This window comes from Liolophura sinensis, chromosome 7 (assembly GCF_032854445.1).
Source record: "Liolophura sinensis isolate JHLJ2023 chromosome 7, CUHK_Ljap_v2, whole genome shotgun sequence".
Classification (NCBI taxonomy): Eukaryota; Metazoa; Mollusca; class Polyplacophora; order Chitonida; family Chitonidae; genus Liolophura; species Liolophura sinensis.
Genome location: NC_088301.1, coordinates 26,904,715 through 26,928,302, shown reverse-complemented (window position 1 = coordinate 26,928,302; position 23,588 = coordinate 26,904,715). Strand labels below are relative to the sequence as shown.

Here is a 23,588-nt window from a genome sequence, read left to right as displayed (position 1 = left end):
GTATTCTGAAATAGATCTCTGAGAATAAAATTGAAGTATATTTAAGCACACAGAGCATTGTACACTTCACAGGATAAAAGCCAGGGAAAGGAATTTGATATAAGCTAAATACATTTAAGATTGAAAAGCTCATTCAATAAACTAATGACACAAACAGGCTTTAGAAAATGACAGCATATATCACACCTCATTAGGTAGGTAATCATTAATGATGCACTAATACATTACACGTACATTAATTATACCAGTTGCCCCTCAATTGGAGGCAATGGTCATCAATCAGCTGACAGGAAGACCTACCAAAGGACCCAAAGTGAGGTTGTGGGAAACTACATGTACAACTTAACCCAACTCTACCCAATCACACTCTATACATGTTAGATGACATATAAGCCACTAAATCAACCACAGGGTTGCCTGCTTCCCTGGTTGCCTACAGTGCAATCTAGGCTGTCAGCAGGTAAAATACATGTACATTTACCCTTTTAGAGTGAAAGAGCATATAACATGTATTCATATAATAAACAATGCTCAATCATTTGAAAATCAATGTAAAAGCCTACATCATTAGATGAAATGAAGACAAATTGATACATATACATGTATGGTATTTGGCATTCCATCTCCTGATTTAAAACAAAGCCTAAATGAATGCTAAGGGAATGCCAGAAGTGCGCTGTAAGTGCTCCAGTGGTGAGCTTGTCGCTTGCCACAGAGAACTTCTGGCTTGGATAAATGGTTAACTACATCACCATTAACACAAATACATGATGCATGTTACACAATAATTCTAACCTTTGAATTTAACAAAGATTTATTTATTTATTTATTTGATTGGTGTTTTACCCCGTACTCAAGAATATTTTCACTTATTAATTTAACAATGAACTTAAAGCACTATAAAGTGTGAAGCAATGTATGGAAATATTCTGGATTATGTTTAAAATTGTTATCATATACATCAGTTTATTCTTCATGTACATGTATGTATATAGTATGTTTGTATGTATGGTCACCTGGTTGATGAAAGAATATAAACACCTAAGTGAATATGAGTTTTACTCCAGTACATATTGTACATGTAACAAATCGGACAAATCATCTAGACTAAAGTTAAATACCAGCCTAGGTCAAAAAACACTTTTGTCTTCAGAGCTCAAGTACATTAAATGTGTCGTTTGTAAACAGACAGAGAGTCGGGACTTTAAGTACAAGAGGCTGTTCCAGTACTTGTAACAATTAACAAAGTTAACAGCTATGTCTGTACATGATACACATGCATGTACAGGAAGCCTTTCCTACAGGCATAAAACATCTAATTAGATAAACAGGAAAATGCCAATCCTGCATAGATATTCCAAATATTCCAGACAAAAGGTTCTTGAGTTGACTGAATGAAATACACTGCTGATTCACAATGCTCTTGGTTTGGCTGAATAAAATACATCCTATTCCCAGCAGGCCTTCGAGAATCAAGGTTACATGTACTTCAACAGTCTGACATGGAGACTTGAATACAAAATGCCACAACTTGAATGTTACCCAATTGGATGCTGTCCAAGGTTGTGTTCTCATGTACATGTACGTGCCTGAGTAATTTGTTTATTTATTTATTTATTTGAATGGGGGGGGGGTTGGGACCCACAACCATCCGCAGGTCCCCCCCCCCCCCCCCCCCCCCCCCGCCCTGTGGCTGAGTACTGTTATATGTGTCCGTGTAATGACAGAATTGAAATGACAAATGTCTAATTCTTGGAGATACATGTACTTAAACATTAACTATGATATTAAACATTAATTAAGAGAAATATTCTGAAATCCCATGATTAATATGTATTCTTTGAAAGATATATTCCACAATTTTCATCGTAAACAAACATATACAGAAAAGCTTGGTGCAAGTTTTTTTTCTTCCAAGCCAATTTCAACATGAATCATTATTATTTATTATCTGTAACCAAGTATTAGACTACCCTTAAAATACATTTCTGTGAATATAAGTGAAAACAATGTGAATATTTCTTCCAGTAAACTTCCAGATAAGGCTGTAACATTAAGTGATGTTAAACCGTAACTGAAGTGCTGTTAAACCATAACTGAAGTGTAAATCATAACTGATGTGGTGTTAAACCAAAATCGTTCATCCATTCATTCTTCCAGTGAATCACTGTTGGCTGTTTCCTGTAACCTGAAACTAGTACCTTGCCATCTCTACACATCTTTACAAGGCAGACAATTCCAGAAGTGTTAAAGAAAATCTTCCCACCAAATGAGAGAAATTAAGTGTGCTATAAACACCTGTTCTCTATAAACCACTTCTAATTTGGAGATACACTCTAGTTAAGCTATTACTGATGGTAAAGGCCATACTGTGTTTACTCTGGTTAGGTGTGTATTACTACCATGTGTCCAGATGACCACTGGTCAGTAAGAGTCTGGTGAAGATTTATCTGCCAGGAGAATCTCTGACCACACCACTGGAGATGACCATCATACATAAATCACAGACCAGATGGACATTGTGCCAGACCAGACTAGACACAAGGTGCTTTACTGACCCCTTCTAGAGCCCTGGTTTAAAGAGGCCATCAAAGATGATAAGTCTATCTATAATCGTGCTATATTCTATCAGTATCTGCAAGCCTAGTGCCCAAATGGATTTAAGTGTTTAGTTGAGAAAAGCAGTTATATCACTCACGCTGTCTGTCTGTTGGTCGGTCAGTTGGTCAGTGGGTATGTTCAAGTTTTCAGTGCCCTCTTTATAAACATGGACCATTCTCTCTTGATATGACTGAGAGGTCAAAGTACAAGGTGACACGAAACCTAGTCAACTTTTGTCAGGATGTAAATTTTGTCTTGTTACAAACACACTGGTTATGTAAAAATGCTTAGCATAGTTTGCATTACAAAATTCGGTAATTTAAAAGAACAAATTTCAAAAATTTCACGTTTATTCTCTGGCACATGAATCATCAGGTGGAGGACAGATGTGAAGTCTTTTACACAAACCAGAGAGACAAAAATGACATGTAACATACAAGTACTGTCCTGAATGGATGAAATTTGCAGAACAACTTAAGTACTGACGTATACATGTGGAGTATGTAGATCCAGCCCTTCCAAACCTTCAGTGCCAGTTACCACTTCCCTTCCTTTTTACAGAATGACATTTATTGTACGTGTTTGCACTCAGAAATCTGTAAGACATCATTTTCCTTCCAAACAATACCAAAGGCATTTTCTGTGCCAAGAGTTTTTAAAAAATTGAAGTTCTTGGGTGAGAACAGTTGTCTAGTATTTTCCCCATGTTTCTAGTGAGAGCTACAAAATATATGTACATCATGACTGGGTTGTAAAGGGTCAAGCCTGGAAGCAGTCTTTATAGATGTACATGTGGGAGAAGCCTGTTTTCTGCCAAATGCCCTGCTCCTGGCTGTCGTGGGAATATTTAAGCCTTTATGTAGAGTGACTGACTATAACGCCAGTAGCCTAATTTTCCCAAACACGTTTTGTTACAGCACTGTCATGGGGTACAGGTTGATATTTTCAGAAAACTACATACATACTTTACGTATGTGAATCTCACCCACTTGCTCCATAGTTCCACAGAGTCTAGACTTAGCTCTGATTCACCACTAGATGTGTTCAAATGAAGGGTGAAACAAAATGTACATGCAGGATATAACTAACAGTTATGAAAAGATTCTTGTATTACACTGTTCTTGCCAAAAATACTAAATAATCTTCTGCCTCTGATTTCACAATTGAGGAAATTAACAAATTTTAGTTCTATCATTATTCTTCAATGTAAACAAATAATTTTAATGTGTGGAGAGTAAAAACTGAAAACCAAATTTAACTGAATAAAGTCCTAAAAATTCATAATTTCAAAAAAAAAAAAGTTTTCATGTTCACTGAAAGTAACCAAATTAAGACATGAATCTCCACAATGCTGGGTCTTAATTACATGCAAGCAAAGACTTAATTAAGTTTAAGATAAATCTGTAGACGTTATTCAACAGCTCTGGCAGCAAGACATTGTTTTTACACTAACACTGGGTCAGTTAGCCAATTAAACGTCACCTGCAGATAAATTCCTTCTTTTTCCTGACCTGACAATGTCAGAGTTTGACACATTCCAAAACCCCAATTAAACGCCATTGGTTATTTTGATAATATATGCACTACACTGAACCAGTAACATATGAAAGGGGGGGGGGTGGGGTAGGGGTAGGGGGGGTGGTAGGGTAGTAAGTCATAAAAAAATAGTCTTCAATGCTGACTTAGCTCAAATTTAAGCAGATGTGTATGCCACTTCAATTTTTTTCCTGTGCCACTTCTTTTAATCATCAGCAAGGGTATCACGTACATGTATTTTGTGTATAAATGTTTAATTTAAATAAAAGCTATACATGTGGTATACAATATTACCCCTCATGACAACAAAATTTATTATCATTTCAATTCATATTTAGATATTTACTGTATTTAGCCTAAAATATGTCCCAAAAGTTGTGTTCTTGGAGGCAAACATATTACTGGTTATAAAATACCATTATTATGTTTGGAGCTGAAACTTTTAAAAAAAACTTCAAGGCATCATTCTAAGATCAACTGAGCTATCCTAATCAGGAGAAATCAGTCATGGACAAAATTTCTGGTCAAAAACAGTAATTCCAAAAAAAAAAAAAAAAAAAAAGAACAAAGAGTTAACAAAAGCTATTGTACATGTATGTTGTAATTTTTCCCCCTTTATATAGTTAAATCAATTTAACTTATGTACAAGTAATTATACCATAAATACTTAACTTATGTGGACACCAGCATGTGAGAAAGGTTGGCAATTAGATTTACAAAGTATCTTTGCATGCATTTTGAACTGTAAAAGAGTAGCTGGAATCTGTGATGTGTTCAGAAACAACCTGGGCACAAATTCTGACAAAAACTTTTAATGCAGATGTAACTCTCCATACTTTGCTCAGTTCTGGTACTGCACAAGCCTTGGGGTGTCAAATACACTGTAACCTATAGACATTAGGCCCCCCCTGGGAAATTCTGACAAAGAGATACCCCAGGCAGTCCTACTACAGCTCATTCAGCACATTTTCAGGTTAGACTACCAGTGTCGTTTCTATTAAGCTAATGTTGATGAAGTGGTCAATATCATGTTTCACCTGGTTTTGTTTACCTGTAAATCTAGCTGACCTGCAGTGTGTCAGACAAGCAGGGAACACCTTTATCGAGATCAGGTGTTGTGTTGTCCCAGCCAAAGGGCGCGGGCAGGGTGTGTAAAGTAGAACCCCCTTACTCTGCTGTGTAAACACAGCCGTGGACTGGGAGTCCCTGTCTATCATCCCACAGCATCTTACACAAACCACTCTTATCACACCAGCTAACACTCCGGACTTGTCACACTTGATCCTGAGTTTCACAACTGGAATGCAAAACTAAAAGCATCTGTATCGGGAAACAAGTCGATCTCTAGATCAAGAACATTAAAATATACTGTCTACATGTAAGTCTTGCCATAGTCTCTAGCTGACACAGAAGTTGTGATATTACATCATGTATTATATATTAATTTATTTATTTTTTTGATTGGTGTTTTACGCCGTACTCAAGAATATTTCGCTTATACGACGGCGGCCTGCATTACGGTGGGAGGAAACCAGGCATAGCCCGGGGGAAACCCACGACCATCCGCAGGTTGTTGGCAGACCTTCCCACCTACGACCGGAGAGGAAGTATTATATATTAAACTTGCGTCCATCAAAGGGAAAGGTCAAGTAGCCGATAAAATACCCGCACATACAATGTAATTATAAGCAACATTCTGTACTATATTAGATTGAAGAAGGCAACTAACATACCAAAGAAATTCTATTTTGGACAAAAATTCATCTGTTGGTAAGCTTATCTTCAGCGCGGAGGTCTGCTGAAATCGAATACATTCTGCTTATGAATTAAGTGAAATGAAATGTCTATGAAATGGTTGCCGAAAGCAGCCCAGCCAAATATAACCATCCTCTTGCAGACTTTTTTTTTTTCTCACTGGTGTGGCTAACATGTATTTTGCTTACAGTATACAATGAAGAAAACTAGTGGCCAAATCACATGTAGGGCTGGCTGTATGAACAAGTTTTGACATCTGCTGATTAAAGACTTGTAAATGTCAGTGTCAGAAAACAAGTTAGCTGACTCATGTAACATCTGTGGAAACAAACCCTTATATCATTAGATCAATGAAAACACAAAAAACACTCCAAAAAGTGAACAAGAAGCAGTGCAAAAATTACAGTTCCATTTCCTTGGCCTAAGTCCAAGGAAACATCACAGAGCATCCGGAAGACAAAAGGGTTTTGCTGGAAATGCAAGCCAGTTGTTTCCTGGGTGGGTATTATATACTGTATAAACAGACTATAAACGAGATTAAGACATGATCCACTCAAAACACAGAGATATTCCAGGGTTTGGTCCATGAGTCACCAGTCACTGATGGTTATAGTCAATAACCGAGACAATGTACCAGTCACATGATTGACACCTGCTGAACATAAGGCTGCTAGAAAATGCACCAGTCAATGGCCCACATGAATTAAGTGTGTGTAACACCCACTGAAGGTTTAGCAGAATACTAAACAACATGAATGGATTCAATGAAATTTTCAATACCAAGAAGCTAGATGATATATGTCTGGGCTATAATTTGAAGAAGATATACCACGGGTACCTGGTATCCTACCACCATAATTCTGGCTGCAGTTGTATAAAAGAAATATTCTTCAGTACAGCGTAAAACACTAAAGAAATAAATAAATAAATACCAGAGTGCAAATTCAATCAAATCTTTTGTATTATTTTAGAATAGCCAAAATATTTACCCTACACAGAATATCGACCTCATCTGCGCATGTTATTGTTTAAACTTGGTAAACAGTACAAGTTTACTGAAATTGATTAGCACAGATGTATTCTTTATTGACAAAGTCTCCAGTGTAGCCTCTTTCATTTAACTCCATTGTGAAAACTGATATAATAACCTGAACTAAATGATTTAACTGAAAAAAAAAAACAAAAGAAAAAATGCCACAGAAATACATATTGACTAAGTACTCCCTAAATGAATAATACTGTCTTACGTGTACACCGTGACCAAACAAATTCACCCACCTTTCGCCCTAAACATACAAAAAACTTCAAGAAATTATAACAGTAAGACTTCAAAAGTGTTTCTTCCATACTGCCTGTAGCCAAGAAAGATTTCCCAGATACCAGTCCTCAAAATCTTTTAAAACAGTTTATCTACAAAAATTTACAAGATAGACAATACAGAGTCAAAGAATTTTGCAAATCTTTCAAGATATCATAGTGGTAAACAATAACACTGAAGATACACTAACATTATCTGACAACTTTATCAACAATGTTTTGACAGTTTTTATCATAAAGCCAATGAAACAATAAATATTCGTGAAAATACCAGATTATTTTCCAATAAATTCACGGTGTAAATGTCGTACATTTATCAAAGATATTTCAGTCTTGGGCCCCATCTTGGCAGGTGGGAGAAGAAAGGTAGGTGATAATGAAGTTTGGAAATTCAGTGGAGATTATGGACACCTCTGACTACAAAGCAAGTTTAGAAGTGAGAAGACCAACCTGACCTCTGACCTGCAGAGGTCATCTAAAAAGAAAAGACAGACAGATAGATCAAAGGAAGAGGGGCTTGTCTGTGTGAACGAGGGTCAAAATGGACAGGTGGAATTGTGCTGACTGACCAAAACATACACAGACTCATGGGAGATCTCCTCAAAAATACCTCTCACATGATTCAATCACAGGTCAGGTAAACACAGGGCATAAAAACTCCACCAAAGACGACACACCAAGGCATTAAGCAATGTTTGTTTTTCTAGGGATGGACAATGGTCTTTCAAAACATCCCAGGGAAGCAGAGCTTTTCCTTCAATTCTAAAGTAAAAGGGTGTTGTTTCTAAAAGAAGACATGATTTTTTTTCGACACATTGTTCCAGTCCTCACATTATAGCTGGACAGATGATCAATGGGATTGTGGCTAAAAAGTTTTTGTTAGCACATAAAGTTTCCCACCCATGTAGCCAGCTTGTCGCCTGGAAACAACAATGGTTTTGAAGGCAACAAAACCTGAATGAATGGTGAAATCACAAAAATCTTCCTTAAAAGGGATGAACCATGTTGTATTTGACTTGGAAGGAGAAAATTAGTATTTGTCGTCATAAATTCTTTTAATTCTTTTTAATCCTCTTCAGTGTGCCACAAGTCGGGTCATGCATAAAGTATATTAAAATCTGTAACATCAATGCTTTCCAGCTCGGTGGTCTTGGTGGGGCATCGTGTCTCAGTGTACTGTCTATTGCACAAACTGGAGGCAATAAAATAGACATATACCAATATACATCCTAACATTTCATATCTACACAATAGCTACTTTCTTCACATACTTTCCTAATTGGGATCTGTACAAATTTACATCAGTATAAGTACAAGTACATGAATTTACATGAAAACAATGACAAGATTTTCCAAACAGTTCAGGGTGATTCAAATCAGACCAAGTTTAGGTAGTGGTAAGTCTATGATCATGTCATGTGAAATTTTTTGGCTTAATACTATTTAATACCTAATTCTTTTCAAGCTGTTGTGCTCCAAGCTACAATTTAAAGCTCGTCATGGGCGGTTCAAATACAACTCCAGCTAGTCTACACAACTGTTGTTTTAAATGTTTATCAGTCATATTTCACATGTTAAAGTGAACCAGACAGCAATTAACATCACATTATAGTCAATGCTTTCGTTTAATTTACTCCGCTAACCATTTTTATTAAGCCCTCTGTATTGAACCATTTAGACAGGACATACTGCATGACCAGGAATATTCTAACCGCATAAAATTGAAATTTAATTTCTAGTGCTTGGAAAAGTCTTTTTTCACATAACTTCTGACTGGGGGGAGTAAGCAAAAGGTAAAACGAAGTGTGGGAGGGAGAATCACATAGAGGATTGAGGAGAATGCATTTGATCTGAGGCCCTGGGATCAAGCTTCTTCTCACCTGAGGTGAACAGCATATGATGTAGGTCAGGTACCTATTTCAACCATGCCCTAAACTAAATTCCCTATGTGGTAGGGAAAGAAGTGCAGACAGGTAAATGATTGATGATAATGTATAAATGATCCTAGGTGACCCTGAAGAATAACCACCCTTTAATTACTTCTAAACCTACAGGCTTGTTTAAAACAAACACTAAAACAGCTGAGGTTAACTGTCATCTTGTAGTTACTGTATCGGACCCAAAATTTTGTCACCCTCCAAACATTTTTAACTAAGTCATGTAGGCAATGTCAGGGCAAATACTTGTCCAGTATCTACACATTCAGCACAAGTGTGATGTTGTAAATTATCACATTATCATCATCATGCAATTATGTCTGGGTAACAACATTTACTTCATCTTAAATTTGGCATTTAGAAGCAGACTTACGGAAACACATAAAGGCCTTTTTGATGCCAACATGTAAGTTCTTCTGAAAAGAAATTTATCAAAAAAAAAAATTACCAAAAAAAAAAACCTACTAACTCTTAAGCTATCCTATATGGTGACTGAATAAATCCAAATGAGGCTAAATGTGTCGAAAAATGCTAAATTTTAGGTAAATACAGTATTTAGTCATACAGTCATTTGTTCTCCCCCAACCTCCTGGGAAAAAAAAAAAAGAAGTCAATCATTAAAAGCTGGGATAGAAGATCCCACAAATACAACAAACACAGATTTATTCCTAGTTTATTTAATTACTAGATGGAGTTAACTACATGCATCAATTAGTCAGCTGATATACATATATATAAACAAATCTGGCACCTAACACAGCCACAGGGATGGAGACTTAGCGCCAGCATGGCCTCCATAAACAGACTGTGCATGTATAGTTTGCCAGAATCTGCTCTAAACATTGCATGGTCAGTGGCTGTTAAAAGAGTACAGTTATAAATCATCTCAGGCTCCAACAGATGGCTTTTAACCCCAGCTTAAGCAAATTGCTTTACCCATAGGTCTATACCCTAGCTGCCACCCACAGCATGAAGTTTGTCAGGTATGCATGTATGTACCTGGTTTAAGATGGAGGTTTCCTCCAGGAGCTGCCTTAATTATTTCTTCCCCTTATAAATCGGGGCCCACTTTCACAAAACTTCAAAAGCCATATGTCGTTGTCGAGGTTATAGTGCCACATATAAGACAACATCATTCACGCGAAAAGTTACGAAAAAGAAATTTATGGAGTTTTGTGACAGTGGGCCCTGAGTGTCAAAAACAATAAACCATGTGCAGTTAAATTTCAATTGTTTATTTATTTATTTATTTATTTATTTGATGTTTTACGCCATACTCAAGAATATTTCACTTATGCGACGGCAACCAGCATTATTGTGGGAGGAACCGAGCAGAGCCCGAGGGAAACCCACGACCATCCCCAGGTTGCTGGCAAACCTTCCCACTTACGGCCGGAGAGGAAGCCAGAAATTTCATTTATACACTCCTGTGTAACTACATCATTCATGATAACCTTGGAACACTGGGGTCACCAACTTTCAGTTTGCCAGAAAAATCACTGAAGGTTTCTTAGACAGGTTTCTTACTCTAGCTACTCTACATGCCCTTAGTCAAGATACCAGTTCAACTAATAAACCAATTCTGTCAATTTACATCCCACACTAAGTGTGCAAAAACTTACACGAAGACTGCATATATGGATCAAGCTGATTTTAGAACTCGATTAAAGGGGCCACAAAATGAATGCATTTGCAAACAAAATTAAATACCAGGACAATATGTACTGCATGGAAACCATGCACCACGGCAACCAATAAGAATCAAGGGAATTGTTACATATGCAAAACTTGAGTGCATGGATTTGATCAGTTTTGAACTTGATCTGAGGTTACACAAAATAAACCAGCAAGAAAAATTGATCAAAAAGGGATAATATGTAAATGTATTGCATTTAAACCAAAGCAAGGCAGACAGGCAGGTGGACAGGCAGACAAACATACAGACCCAAACTAATATCCCAACCTGTGCAAAAATGTGGGATGTGAGAGCACTGTATTGCAGAGGCAACTCAACGGTAGCACCCACCCACTTGTACCTGTAGGTATAGTGTACATTACACGCAGTGATAGTTAGGGCAGTCTACCCCTTAACCTCCACCCTGGGGATTCCTTAAGTGTGGCACATGGCATCTTCCATTACACTTCCACACGTGTGACTAGACTATCAATCGATTGCTTTTTTAAGCTGATACTCAGTCACCCAGTGCTTATACCTACAGCAGGGTCTGTATCGAGTTCACTGGCACCTGCCTCTACCGTAACTTAAAGCTGGAAATAGTGTCACCCTATGGACTGTACAAATTAAAACAAACATCTACTATAAGGCATGTTCTGTACACCTTTTATGTGAGCAGATAGTTAACATTCGCAAAGTGTCTCATGAAGGAATTATTGCAGTCCTTGAAAAGTAGAAGAATTGATCAAATGACAATATTAGGCATCACTTTGAACGAATGGGCCAGTTGAAGTTTGAAATTATTTTATATAGTGTCACAAACTTCCTCAGTAGAGGTACCATGCCGAAGACTCCAGAGATCAGAGCTGCTCAAGTGAAGTATTTTAAACTTACATTGTTTATAGTCAGACACCGTTCAAATAGTCACTTGGACTGGCTGGCAAAATTTAATTTGGAAGTGCTAAAATTTGTGAAGTTTTAACCTATAAAGATATAACACAATGGGTGCCTCTGTTCAAGTTCAGTTCATGCTGGCTTCCTTTTCCTCATGTGAAGGTCTGCCCGCAACCTGCGGTTAATTGTGGGTTTCCCTCAGGCTCTGCCCGGTTTCCTCCCACCATAATATTGGTCGCCCTTGTATAAGTGAAATATTCCTGAGTATGGTGAAAACACATATCAAATATAAATAAATAAATAAATAAATGAATAATAAAAAAATTAGAAAAACTTATATGGACAGCCATTACAACACACAAAACCTAATATGTAGCTTCTCCAGAAAATTACATCATAGTCACCTCACTGAGCTTCTACAGCAGTTCCAGTACACCTTCAGTGTACAGTCACATCATAGTCACCTCAGTGAGCTTCTACAGAGGTTCCTGTACACCCTCAGTGCCGTATAACGTACACCCTCAGTGTACAGTCACATCATAGTCACCTCACTGAGCTTCTACAGAGGTTCCTGTACACCCTCAGTGTAGAGTCACATCATAGTCACCTCACTGAGCTTCTACAGAGGTTCCTGTACACCCTCAGTGTAGAGTCACATCATAGTCACCTCACTGAGCTTCTAAAGAGGTTCCAGTACACCCTCAGTGTACAGTCACATCATAGTCACCTCACTAAGCTTCTACAGAGGTTCCTGTACACCCTCAGTGTACAGTCACATCATAGTCACCTCACTGAGCTTCTACTGAGATTCCTGTACACCATCAGTGTACAGTCACATCATAGTCACCTCACTGAGCTTCTACAGAGGTTCCAGTACACCCTCAGTGCCGTATAACGTACACCCTCAGTGTACAGTCACATCTTAGTCACCTCAGTGAGCTTCTACAGAGGCTCCAGTACACCATCAGAGTACAGTCACATCATAGTCACCTCAGTGAGCTTCTACAGAGGTTCCAGTACACCCTCAGTGCCATATAACGTAAATCTGTGTAACGCTACATGTACACATTTTGCCCCTCTATTGACACCTGCCATATTTCTATCCTCCAGCTACAAGTATTTATACATGCTCCTTTGTGTATTCTTGTGTGTACAGCACTGTGTGTAGTATTATAATGTTGGTAAACTGCCAGCAGATCGTAGTAGATGTAGGAAATGTGTTAGCGGTGCCTTGTCTCTACCTGGAGGTGCATAACTGGCCTCTATCATGTAAATGGTAAAGATACATGCAGACACTACAGAGTGCACACTTGTGATCCACATCCACATTTTGTACCAAGCACTGAGGAAAACAACAAAAAAGGCCTTCGCCAAATAATATGCATGCTGCCCTGACTCAATGGTTTTACTATGTGGAAACAAGCTGAAAAGTGTTGAAAAATTGCAACTGTAGTCAGCTACATGTAATTAATGTATTTATTTATTTGCTTGATTGGTGTTTTACGCCATACACAAGAACATTTCACTTATACGATGGCAGCCCCATTATGGTAGGAGAAAACTGGGCAGATCCTGAGGATACCCACGACCATCAACAGGTTGCCATGGCCGAAGAGGAACATTATATAAATAACTGTATTGAGGTATACAAACACAGCTCAATGGAATATGGATACACAAATTAAAAAATCAAAACAGCAAAAAAAATTTTTGATACAAAGTGGATGATTACTGCAAAGAGTGTGTCAGGGGTCAAATATGTTTCAGAGGTCAGATGTATCACAAGCGACTGAAGATAAAGATCAAGAAATTTGACTACTTCGGTTAAATTACTTCAGACACAAAAACCTTCGCTGGATGTAAGCTGCAAATGATATATGGATTTGAGAGTTGGGTTGGGTGGGGTGGGGTGGGGTGGGGTTGGGTGGGGTGGGGTGGGGTTGGGTGAGGAGGGGTTGGGAATCAGGTGATCGGGTGGGTATACATTACCCAGTACAAGCAACGTGTATTCTGACTGCCTGGACACGAGCTCCAATGGTTTAGGTACAAGAAAGTTGCTAAGTTGCCATACCATGCATACTAATTATCACCTGCATGTAATCACAGAACACTGTCTGTATACATGTATGTTCATCCCCACAGATGTACATGTAAGGCCAATAACGCTAAATTCTTAGTTTCGTGTCACAGCCGGCATGTTCTTTTACCACTTACATCAATTCTTTAGCTCAGTATGTTCTTTTTTTTTTTGGGGCCAGAAATTGTCGTAAAAGGGTCAAAATAGCCAAACAATGAAAAATGAAACTTATTATTCCGCTACCTGCAACAATTTTCCAAAATGTGAAAATCTGACGGGTAACAAGGAATCAAGTCTCATTGGCCTACGTGTGGAGTGTTCATTTAGATATATATATATGTGCACAAGTGCAAGTATCAGTAAGTACATCTGTACAACCTCCTAATATACTGAGAAGAGTCAAATGTTTGCAGAAGCGAAATATGATACCAAAAACAGTCATGTAGAAAATGATAACTCAGGAAAGATGTGCGTTCTTACAAACATTCTTTATCAGATAACAAACAGATTACCTGATGACAAACCAGTTATCGGATACAATTCAAAACTTTTCGTGACTGTAGAACTAGAAACTACTGGGTTTTTTTTTTTCATTGCAGGCCTACAAGTTTGTGTTTCTTTGTTGCTATGGCAATGAACATTGCTATGTAAACCATATACATGTACATGAAGTCAGGTGGAGCAAGCAATTAGTACAACTTCAATGTATATGAAAAACTGTTTGGTGAAATACTTCCCAAAATATACAGCGTATATATCATGCAACTTCATTACTACATGCAATATCATTGCTACACAATTTTCATCTTTCTTTCTGAAACCTCTTTTAGATCTTGAACAGTTAATCTATCAAATTTTAAAACCAGCTGTCTATATTGGTGTGATAGTATTGCCAGCCAATTTGACAAGGTGACACACTTCCAGGTGTCACAATTATCACCTGGCAAGTATACATACGTTAATCTATCAAATTTTAATGCCAGCTGTCTATATTAGTGTGATAGTATTGCCAGCCAATTTGACAAGGTGACACACTTCCAGGTGTCACAATTATCACCTGGCAAGTATACATACGTTAATCTATCAAATTTTAATGCCAGCTGTCTATATTAGTGTGATAGTATTGCCAGCCAATTTGACAAGGTGACACACTTCCAGGTGTCACAATTATCACCTGGCAAGTATACATACGTTAATCTATCAAATTTTAATACCAGCTGTCTATATTGGTGTGATAGTATTGCCAGCCAATTTGACAAGGTGACACACTTCCAGGTGTCACAATTATCACCTGGCAAGTATACATACGTTAATCTATCAAATTTTAATACCAGCTGTCTATATTGGTGTGATAGTATTGCCATCCAATTTGACCAGGTGACACACTTCCAGGTGTCACAATTATCACCTGGCAAGTATACATACATTAATCTATCAAATTTTAATATCAGCTGTCTATATTGGTGTGATAGTATTGCCAGCCAATTTGACCAGGTGCCACACTTTCTGGTGTCACAATTATCACCTGGCAAGTATACATACATTAATCTATCAGATTTTAATACCAGCTGTCTATATTAGTGTGATAGTATTGCCAGCCAATTTGACAAGGTGCCACACTTCCAGGCGTCACAATTATCACCTGGCAAGTATACATACATTAATCTATCAGATTTTAATACCAGCTGTCTACATTGGTGTGACGGTATTGCCAGCCAATTTGACCAGATGCCACACTTCCAGGTGTCACAATTAACACCTGGGAAGTATACATACATACTAGTTTACATCAATGATATTCATCTTTTTTTTAATGCAACAGGTTTCTTCAACTTCAGTTGAATGGAAAGTAATCTGGGTACTGCATGTACTTTACCAAAAAAAATATGCATCAGTAAAAGCCTATATTAGACAAACTATCAACAAGAATAGCAAAAACAGTCAACAACTTAAGAAAAGATCCTTGTTGGGAAATTTGGCAACTTTGGCAATTTGGGAGTTATAAGCCGAGATCACATCACATGTGCCTCATTTATTTTGACAGAACAAGTATCCATGTGTCAAATTAGCACCATGATAACAATCCCCTCTCACAGTGTATTTCAATCGACATTTGTCAGACAAACACTGTGAGTTTGTTGCAGCAATCTTTATATCCATCAAAAGCATACACCGTTTGTCAGAAGATAGAGAAAGGAGCATGTGTACTGCAATTATCATATTTTATAGAACTTGGACAACTTCCACAAGCTGTACCACATATTTCCTAGCTTTTCCCCTTCGTTCCACAGTATCGGTGAAACACCACACCCTGCTTCAGAGCCCAATCGAAACTGAAGAAAAGCAACATTGTCAGAAACGGTTTCAGGTAACAAGTTTATCAGTAATAGTTTCTTGGTCCTGCCTCATTACAAGTATATACAACAATACTGTGATTGTTTTCATAAGCCTGATGTACACTATGTGAAACTTTGTAGCTCAAGACAAGTCACGCAATTCAGTGCACCATACAAAAAAGTTTTCCAAGAAAAGTCTTCAGCTGAACAACTGTGTACCCAGCTTCAACACAAAGCTTTAATAGTTGCTGCTGTATTCTATCCATTTTCTATCCACATTTATGCTTATCTATGGCCACCACTGCAAACCACTTGTTGTTCAAAACCAAATATCTGCTTTTCAATGATCACGTGCAGCATTCAGTGGATTTGTCGCCATTCCCAATGAAAACTCTCTACAATATGCTTTTTTTAGCAGTTAAGCTATATAAACAACCCTGTAAGTCAGTAGGTTGGTCAAATTTTTCTTTCAACATATGCCAGTCTTTCAATGATGGGCCTTCGTGCAACATGACAGAAAAACGTATAGACCATGAGGGAATGTCACAGCTACATGTACATGGATAGCAAATTTGTGCTTGTTTGTTCCACTGTCTATCTCAAATCACTGAAACATCTACCTAATGCATGCCTGGCTTAATGCATATACTTGTACCTGCAGCCTCATTAGCAAAGTCCCATGGGTCTAGGTGAGCCATCTGCTATATATCTGCAATGTCTCAACAGATAGCCCACACAACTTTCAATATCTGTCAGACTAGAAAAAAAAGGTTACCAGAGTACACTGTAAGTGAAGTCTGCTTAGTCAGTAGGCCTGTAACTGTCAGTTTTAACTCACAAAACAACCATCATAAAAGATGGCATGCACACAAAGGTAAAGTCAAAGCTGTATTAAGTCACCTTTAAATGTTTTTTCAATGACATGTATTTGGCAGACAGTGTTATTGTGTGAATAATACCATTTAAATAGGCTCACTAACTGTGGTTTTTGGCTTCCATTCTTGCTACTTTTCTCAGCGTCCAGATTTCAACAACTGCAATTTTTGGCCACATTTCCATACTCCTCACAGTGGGGAAACCTGCAGCAAAAGCCATGTGTTTGGCTCACTTTCTCTTTCCTTTGTAATTTGTCTCTATACATGTACATGTATTAATATTTAACAGGATTGTCATGTGTATGTAGCTTACATTTTACAATCAAAATCGATGCTCCAAGATTGTAAATTACCAAAAGTTTTCAACCACCAAGACTGCCAATTAACAAAAGTCTTCAACCTCCAAGATGTTCAATTAAACCACTAAGACTGCCAATTAACACAGCAAAAATGAAACATGACTGTCAGCAATACATGCACCACCTGCATATATCTGTGCCAATACAGTAACAAAGTCTTCATTCAACTTAAGTTCCCACAGTTTTGCATGCTGCATTGCTGGATGTTCAAATAAAAACATGGCAGATGTTAGTTTGACTTCTCTCTTCAAAAGCTTCAACAGATTGGTTTATCCAAGAAGAGGGTTTCTCGATGCTGCATGATCTTCAACTTGACATTCATTAGAATTAGAGGACTTGGAGATTCAGTATGTACCCAACATTAGGACAGGCTCGAGTTGTAACGCTAAGAACAATTTTTCTATGTGGAGTGAGTGAGTGCCTGGGGTTTAACGTCGTACTCAACAATTTTTCAGTCATATGACAACGAAGGAATCCTTATGGTGCATGTACGTGTAATGTGCCTCCTAGTCGCAGGACGGATTTCCACTGCTCTTTTTTCTAGTGCTGCTTCACTGAGACGACTTACCGAGGGCAAGAAAGCCGCCTCGCTCAAGCCATTATACTGATACGGGTCAACCAGTCGTTGCACTATCCCCTTCATGCTGAATGCCAAGCGAGGAAGTTACAACTTCCTCTTTTAAAGTCTTAGGTGTGACTCGATCCAGGATTGATCCTGGATCTACCGGTCCCGAAGCGGACGCTCTACCAACCGTGCTTTCCTGACCGGTCTTTTCTATGTGGAAGTGAATGGCGCAAGCTGTAGGGCTCTAAAACATGGAGGCTGTGCTAGCTGGGATATCCACTTGAGAGATAATTCTTACTGTTACAGAGGTAAGTACGGAGTTAAGTACGGAGGTAACAGTTCCAAATAATTATAAACTAGCCTACTTTGCTGTGAGTGTCAGTCTTGGCTGTATCATTCCCCCAGATAAATACCTGGCATTTTCATTCTACACAACATCAAAGTGTCGGCCTGACAAATGTAGTATCAGTACTAGAAGAATAGATACTGTGCACCCGAGTTCTCCCGCGGTCAAAAACAACACTAGTTCATTCTTACCTACCGTAGACTGTCCAAAAAAGACTTGTATTCATTGATTTATTTCATGGTGTGTAACACCGTGTTCAAGAAGTCTTCACTTATATGACAGATGACCAGGTTCATGGGTAGAAGAAACCAGAATTAGCCTAGAGGAAACCAGAATCAGCCTTGAGGAAAGCACCACCCACAATTAAGTTTAGATATACTGTATGGGGAATATAGTGTACTTGCAAACTGAAGATATAGTTAAATTTGTCATCTAATGTAGCTAATTATTAATGCATTAAGATTTATGGGTCTTATTTATTCCAGAAAAACTTTTAAAACTTCTCTTGCATGAAAGGTTGTATTTACTGTGAAAATTGCTTGGCATTCAATTAAGTATTTTGAATTCAATAACAAATAATAATAAAAGTACAGTATATAACATTTAAGTTTGGTATAAATTATGTGAAACGTGTAATATTTTAATGTGAATTAAAGCATAGAGGTTGGCCGGTCAGTTAAGAATCCCAAGTCAAAATTATTAGGGTCAAAAATTTTATTTTTAACCCAGGTGAGATAAAATAAATCATCATGCAAAGGGAAAATGTGAGGGGGTGGGGGTGGGGGTGGGGGAAAGAAATTGAAGTCCTCTTAGATTAGTATAAAATATAACATGAAAGTTCATACTTGGCGACAAAATGACACATTTTTCTTTAGAGTATTTACTCCATGAAGTTAAGTCTTTCAGGTGTGCTTAACTTTGACACTGGGCTTTCTTTGAGCCTGTTGTAGTGTGGCTAACACCACAATGTGTACTTGAGAGAAATCTCTTCACAACTCTTACAGTTTATACACCACAAAAATTTGCACAGCTTTACAAATGGTGTTGTCTTCACGTGATGTTAACACACAAAACACCTTTAGAATTCAGTTTTGTTTTGCTGTTAATCTGCAGTTTATTTATTTATTTATTTGATTGGTGTTTCACGTCGTGCTCAAGAATATTTCACTTATACGACAGCGGCCAACATTTTGGTGGGAGGAAACCGGGCCGAGCCCGGGGGAAACCCACAACCATCCGCAGGTTGCAGACCTTCCCATGTAAGACCGTCTGTAGTTTAAAAGTTTAATTGGCACAAATGCTAAAACAAGCAAAAGAAAAAGAAATAAACTCAATTTGTACATAGTAGTACCCTTCTCAATTGTGTTAACCGCATTTCCTACATTTTTAGTTCTCGAGTTTATCAGTTTTAAAAACACCCTCATTCCTCAACCTTTTCACACGTGAAGAGCAACTTTAAGTGCAATATTTGCAACTTTTTAATTTGATTTTGGAGACAAAACTATATTGATTGGATTGGCCAATTTCAAGCCTTCAAAAAAACACAGAATAATGCCCTAAGAAAATGCTTGAATAAACACCTTGCAAACATGTGAAAAAGTTGATTTATTTATTTATTTGATTGGTGTTTTACACCATACTCAAGAATATTTCACTTATACGACGACGGCTAGCATTATGGTGGGTGGAAACTGGGCAGAGCCCGGGGGAAACCCACGACCATCCGCAGTTTGCTTGTAGACCTTCCCACGTACAGCCAGAGAGGAAGCCAGCATGAGCTGGACTTGAACTCACAGCAACCGCATTGGTGAGAGACTCCTGGGTCATTACGCTGCGCTAACCAACTGAGCCACGGAGGCCCCTGCGAAAAAGTTGAATTACAGTAAATAGGTAAAACTAGTGCAATCTGGGCTCACTGCAGGTAAATCAGTCATGTAAAAAGAGACGATTGGATGATTATGGTTTAATACCATACAATCATTGGAACAAGATGAAATGAGAAAAAAAGTAGTGAGATTATTTAAGTTAGATAAGAAATGACTTGCAGTCTACTATTCATTACAACAAAATTAGTCTTTTAAAAATTAAAAAATTAAAAATAGTCTTTTATATTCAGAAATATAACATATAAATTTAAGAAAAGGCAAATTCAGCTTCTTGAACTTGTTCATTTATATGTAGAAATTTTTTCATAACATACTAACACACAGAGAAGTGCACATACTAAATCTTGAAGTAGCTCATGTACATATTAATATGAATCAAGTCAAAGTTGCAACTCCAAGTTATATTTTAACACCACCTCTTGTAATACATTTTCTGACAAGTGGCACATTTACACTGAAACAACACTGGTCGTGTTGCTTGGTTTTGCTCAGACTGATTTTATCCAGTTTTCTTGTAAAGTTTTACCTAATCACACATTCTGTTACTGTACAGAATTCCGTCTGCCCCTGAGTGTCAACTCTGCTATCAGCTGCTCTAAACTGTAGGCCAACCCTTCATCTCCTACTGACCCACCTTTCCTACCCTTTCCCCAACACCCCACCCTCCCTTGCTCCAGCTAGATGTACACTCAGACTGAAGTTTATATGTCCCTTACGGGAATATTATGTTTCTGTTTTTCTAACCTTTTTATATGTGAAGACATATGGGAATATCGTCACAAAATTTTGACTACAGGCTTATCATTTTTTTTTCACTATGGCACATAGAAAATAATGAATCCTGGGCACGTAGCATTTACGTGGAAATATGTAGTGAGGGAATTTGGGCAAAGACACGGAAAAGGTAGCAGTGCCTTGTGTATTTTAACTGAGGTAAATGACATACACAATGAAACATTTGCATCACTGTATTGAGATATAAATTGGTACAAAGAAATATGTACACTCATATTGCAACATTATTATGTATAACGACTCAGCTTAAACATAAAAAAGAATAATAATAGTAATAAAAAAGAACAAGATAACGCTACATTTACACAAGGTAATACAATGCAATAGATGTAATTTGCAATTCCTTATACAAGGAATGATACTGACTATAACTACAAGTTGCTTGCTGAGGAAAAATGTTTACATCCCGCAGGGAATAAAGTTTAAGCAGTAGCAGCAAATTCAGTAAACTATTTCAGAATTTAGTTTATTTATTTATTTGATTGGTGTTTTACGCCATACTCAAGAATATTTCACTTATACGACGGCGGCCATCATTATGGTGGAAGGAAAACCCACAACCATCTGCAGGCTGCTGACAGACCTTCCCACTTATGGCCGGAGAGGAAGCCAGAATGAGCTGGACTTGAACTCACAGCGACCACATTGGTGAGAGACTCTTGGGTCATAATGCTGCGCTAGCGCGCCAACCAACTGAGCCACAGAGGCCCCCATCTCAGGATTTAACACCTGGCCTACTATACATGTACATGATAAGAATGGACTCAGCAGACTACATTTTCATCTATTCAATCCCCAAGTGATTTCCACAATTAAATCTCTCAGATTCATTTCCACAAACAAATCACACAATCCTTATCATAAAATAATCTGTAAAGAATGAGGGCCTAAGCTATTCTCCTTGCTGCACTCCAAAAAATAGACACTAAATTCCTGATAACCATTGTGCATACAATGTACTGAGGTTGTAACCCAAAGTCCCAGATAAAAGCCCTGACTAGGCATTAACTACCTGATAAATAGCTAAGGTGGTCAATAAAATTTAAGGAATGTTTACTATCTGGACACAGTTTCTTATGATATGAACATCTGAATGAAATGCCACCCATGCCAAATGATTCTAACCTTTGCCACAAATTCTTAAATATAAATAAATAAATAAATAAATAAATAAACAGAAGTCAATATTTAGGCCTAATTAAATCTTCAGGGTATTAAAAAAATGTGATTTTCTTTTTCATAAAAGGCAAAACAACACCAACAGTGTAGGATTATTTGGATGTTTACAACACAATGTTGACAGGCTTCATTCATTTTCCTTGTGTGTTTAATGCATCAAGTCATGTGTGGCCATAATCTCCTAACTGACCTGATTTAAACAAAATTCCCCCCTTAACCCTGCCTCACCCCACCTGTCAGGTAAACGGGGCAGAAGTAAAGAGACAACAACTATAAATTACAATAAACTACAGATAATTTATAATTTTCTGGCAATGGTGTTGAAACAGCAATTAGAATTAATTATGATCATGGTGTTTCACTTTTTTAAGGTGAAGCAATTTAGTTCAATGTGTCACGCCAGGCTAATTTGCTATACCTGTGAAGGCTAGCCTGGAAAGAATTACTGGTATTTCTTTATATGTATATACATGTATATTATATTGACAAGCTGAGGGAGAGAGAAATAAAACAAAAAGACTTAAGCCTTAAATTTAGATATGGTAAGACAAAGTAACTGTTTAAAAATGATACAAACAGCACTATGTAATGATCTACACTGCCTGTACAAGATTATACCATTAGTACTTCATGTTACATGAAGTGAAAAGGTAACACTTATTTTTGCGTAACAAAACCTGAGTGCTTGATGACAACGTATTACATGAGCTGAAAGAAAATGTTTTAAAACATTTGGTTAAGTGAAATGTAGGCCTAAGTGTGTCTGATTAAATCTGAAATCAACAACTGCTGAAGCAGACGACATTTAAATGCCGTTCAACGCAAACGCATAAAACTTATACTTACCTTCTTCTGCTGTAACACCATTTATCCATGTAGTGAACAGAAAGCACACTACAATCACATTGGCGTGCATCCTGGGGTAAAGAACTGCCCCGTCTAAGTCATCCCGCCACGAGTGCTATCAGCAGCCGTTCGCTTCACATGTGGCCGGCCGACTGAATTTCCCGGCACCACGCCAACTTTGATCTGTACCGTTTGTTGTCTGCTCTCAGCAAACGTCATAGAGGGCGCTGCGCCGTGAAGTTTGGTGTACTGTATGCTGGTAGTGTCTGACCATATCAATCGATTTTTTTTTTCTTTTGTTTTGTTTTTGACCAACCGGTACCTTTCTCAATGAATTTAAGACAATTAAAGTAAGACAAATTTAAAAAATCGATAAAATAAAAAAAATATTGAATTGAAATACTTGTATGAGAGAGCTTAACAGCACCGCTGCAATTATTTACAACCTTTTAATCTAGATTAATTTTCTATTGCACTGTTATTGACATTATTAGTATTAATTATTAACAAGTAAAATTAACAAGTCAAATGGGCAGTTTTGTGCAGAAAATGCAGAGAAATAGCATGTAATTCTCTGATAAACATTTGTATATGTACTGCAGCAACCGC

General features: G+C 37.6%; 1 protein-coding gene across 1 annotated transcript in view; it reads right to left on the bottom strand.

Annotated features, from left to right (window-relative positions):
• LOC135470790 (laminin subunit alpha-2-like) overlaps positions 1-23,154 on the bottom strand; it is a 108,259-nt gene extending 85,105 nt beyond the window's left edge. The window contains exon 1 of the mRNA XM_064749833.1: positions 22,980-23,154. Within this exon, the coding sequence (XP_064605903.1) occupies positions 22,980-23,049 (70 nt within the window). The 5' untranslated portion in view covers positions 23,050-23,154. The remainder of the gene's footprint in view (positions 1-22,979) is intronic.
• Between the last annotated feature and the right edge of the window lie 434 nt (positions 23,155-23,588).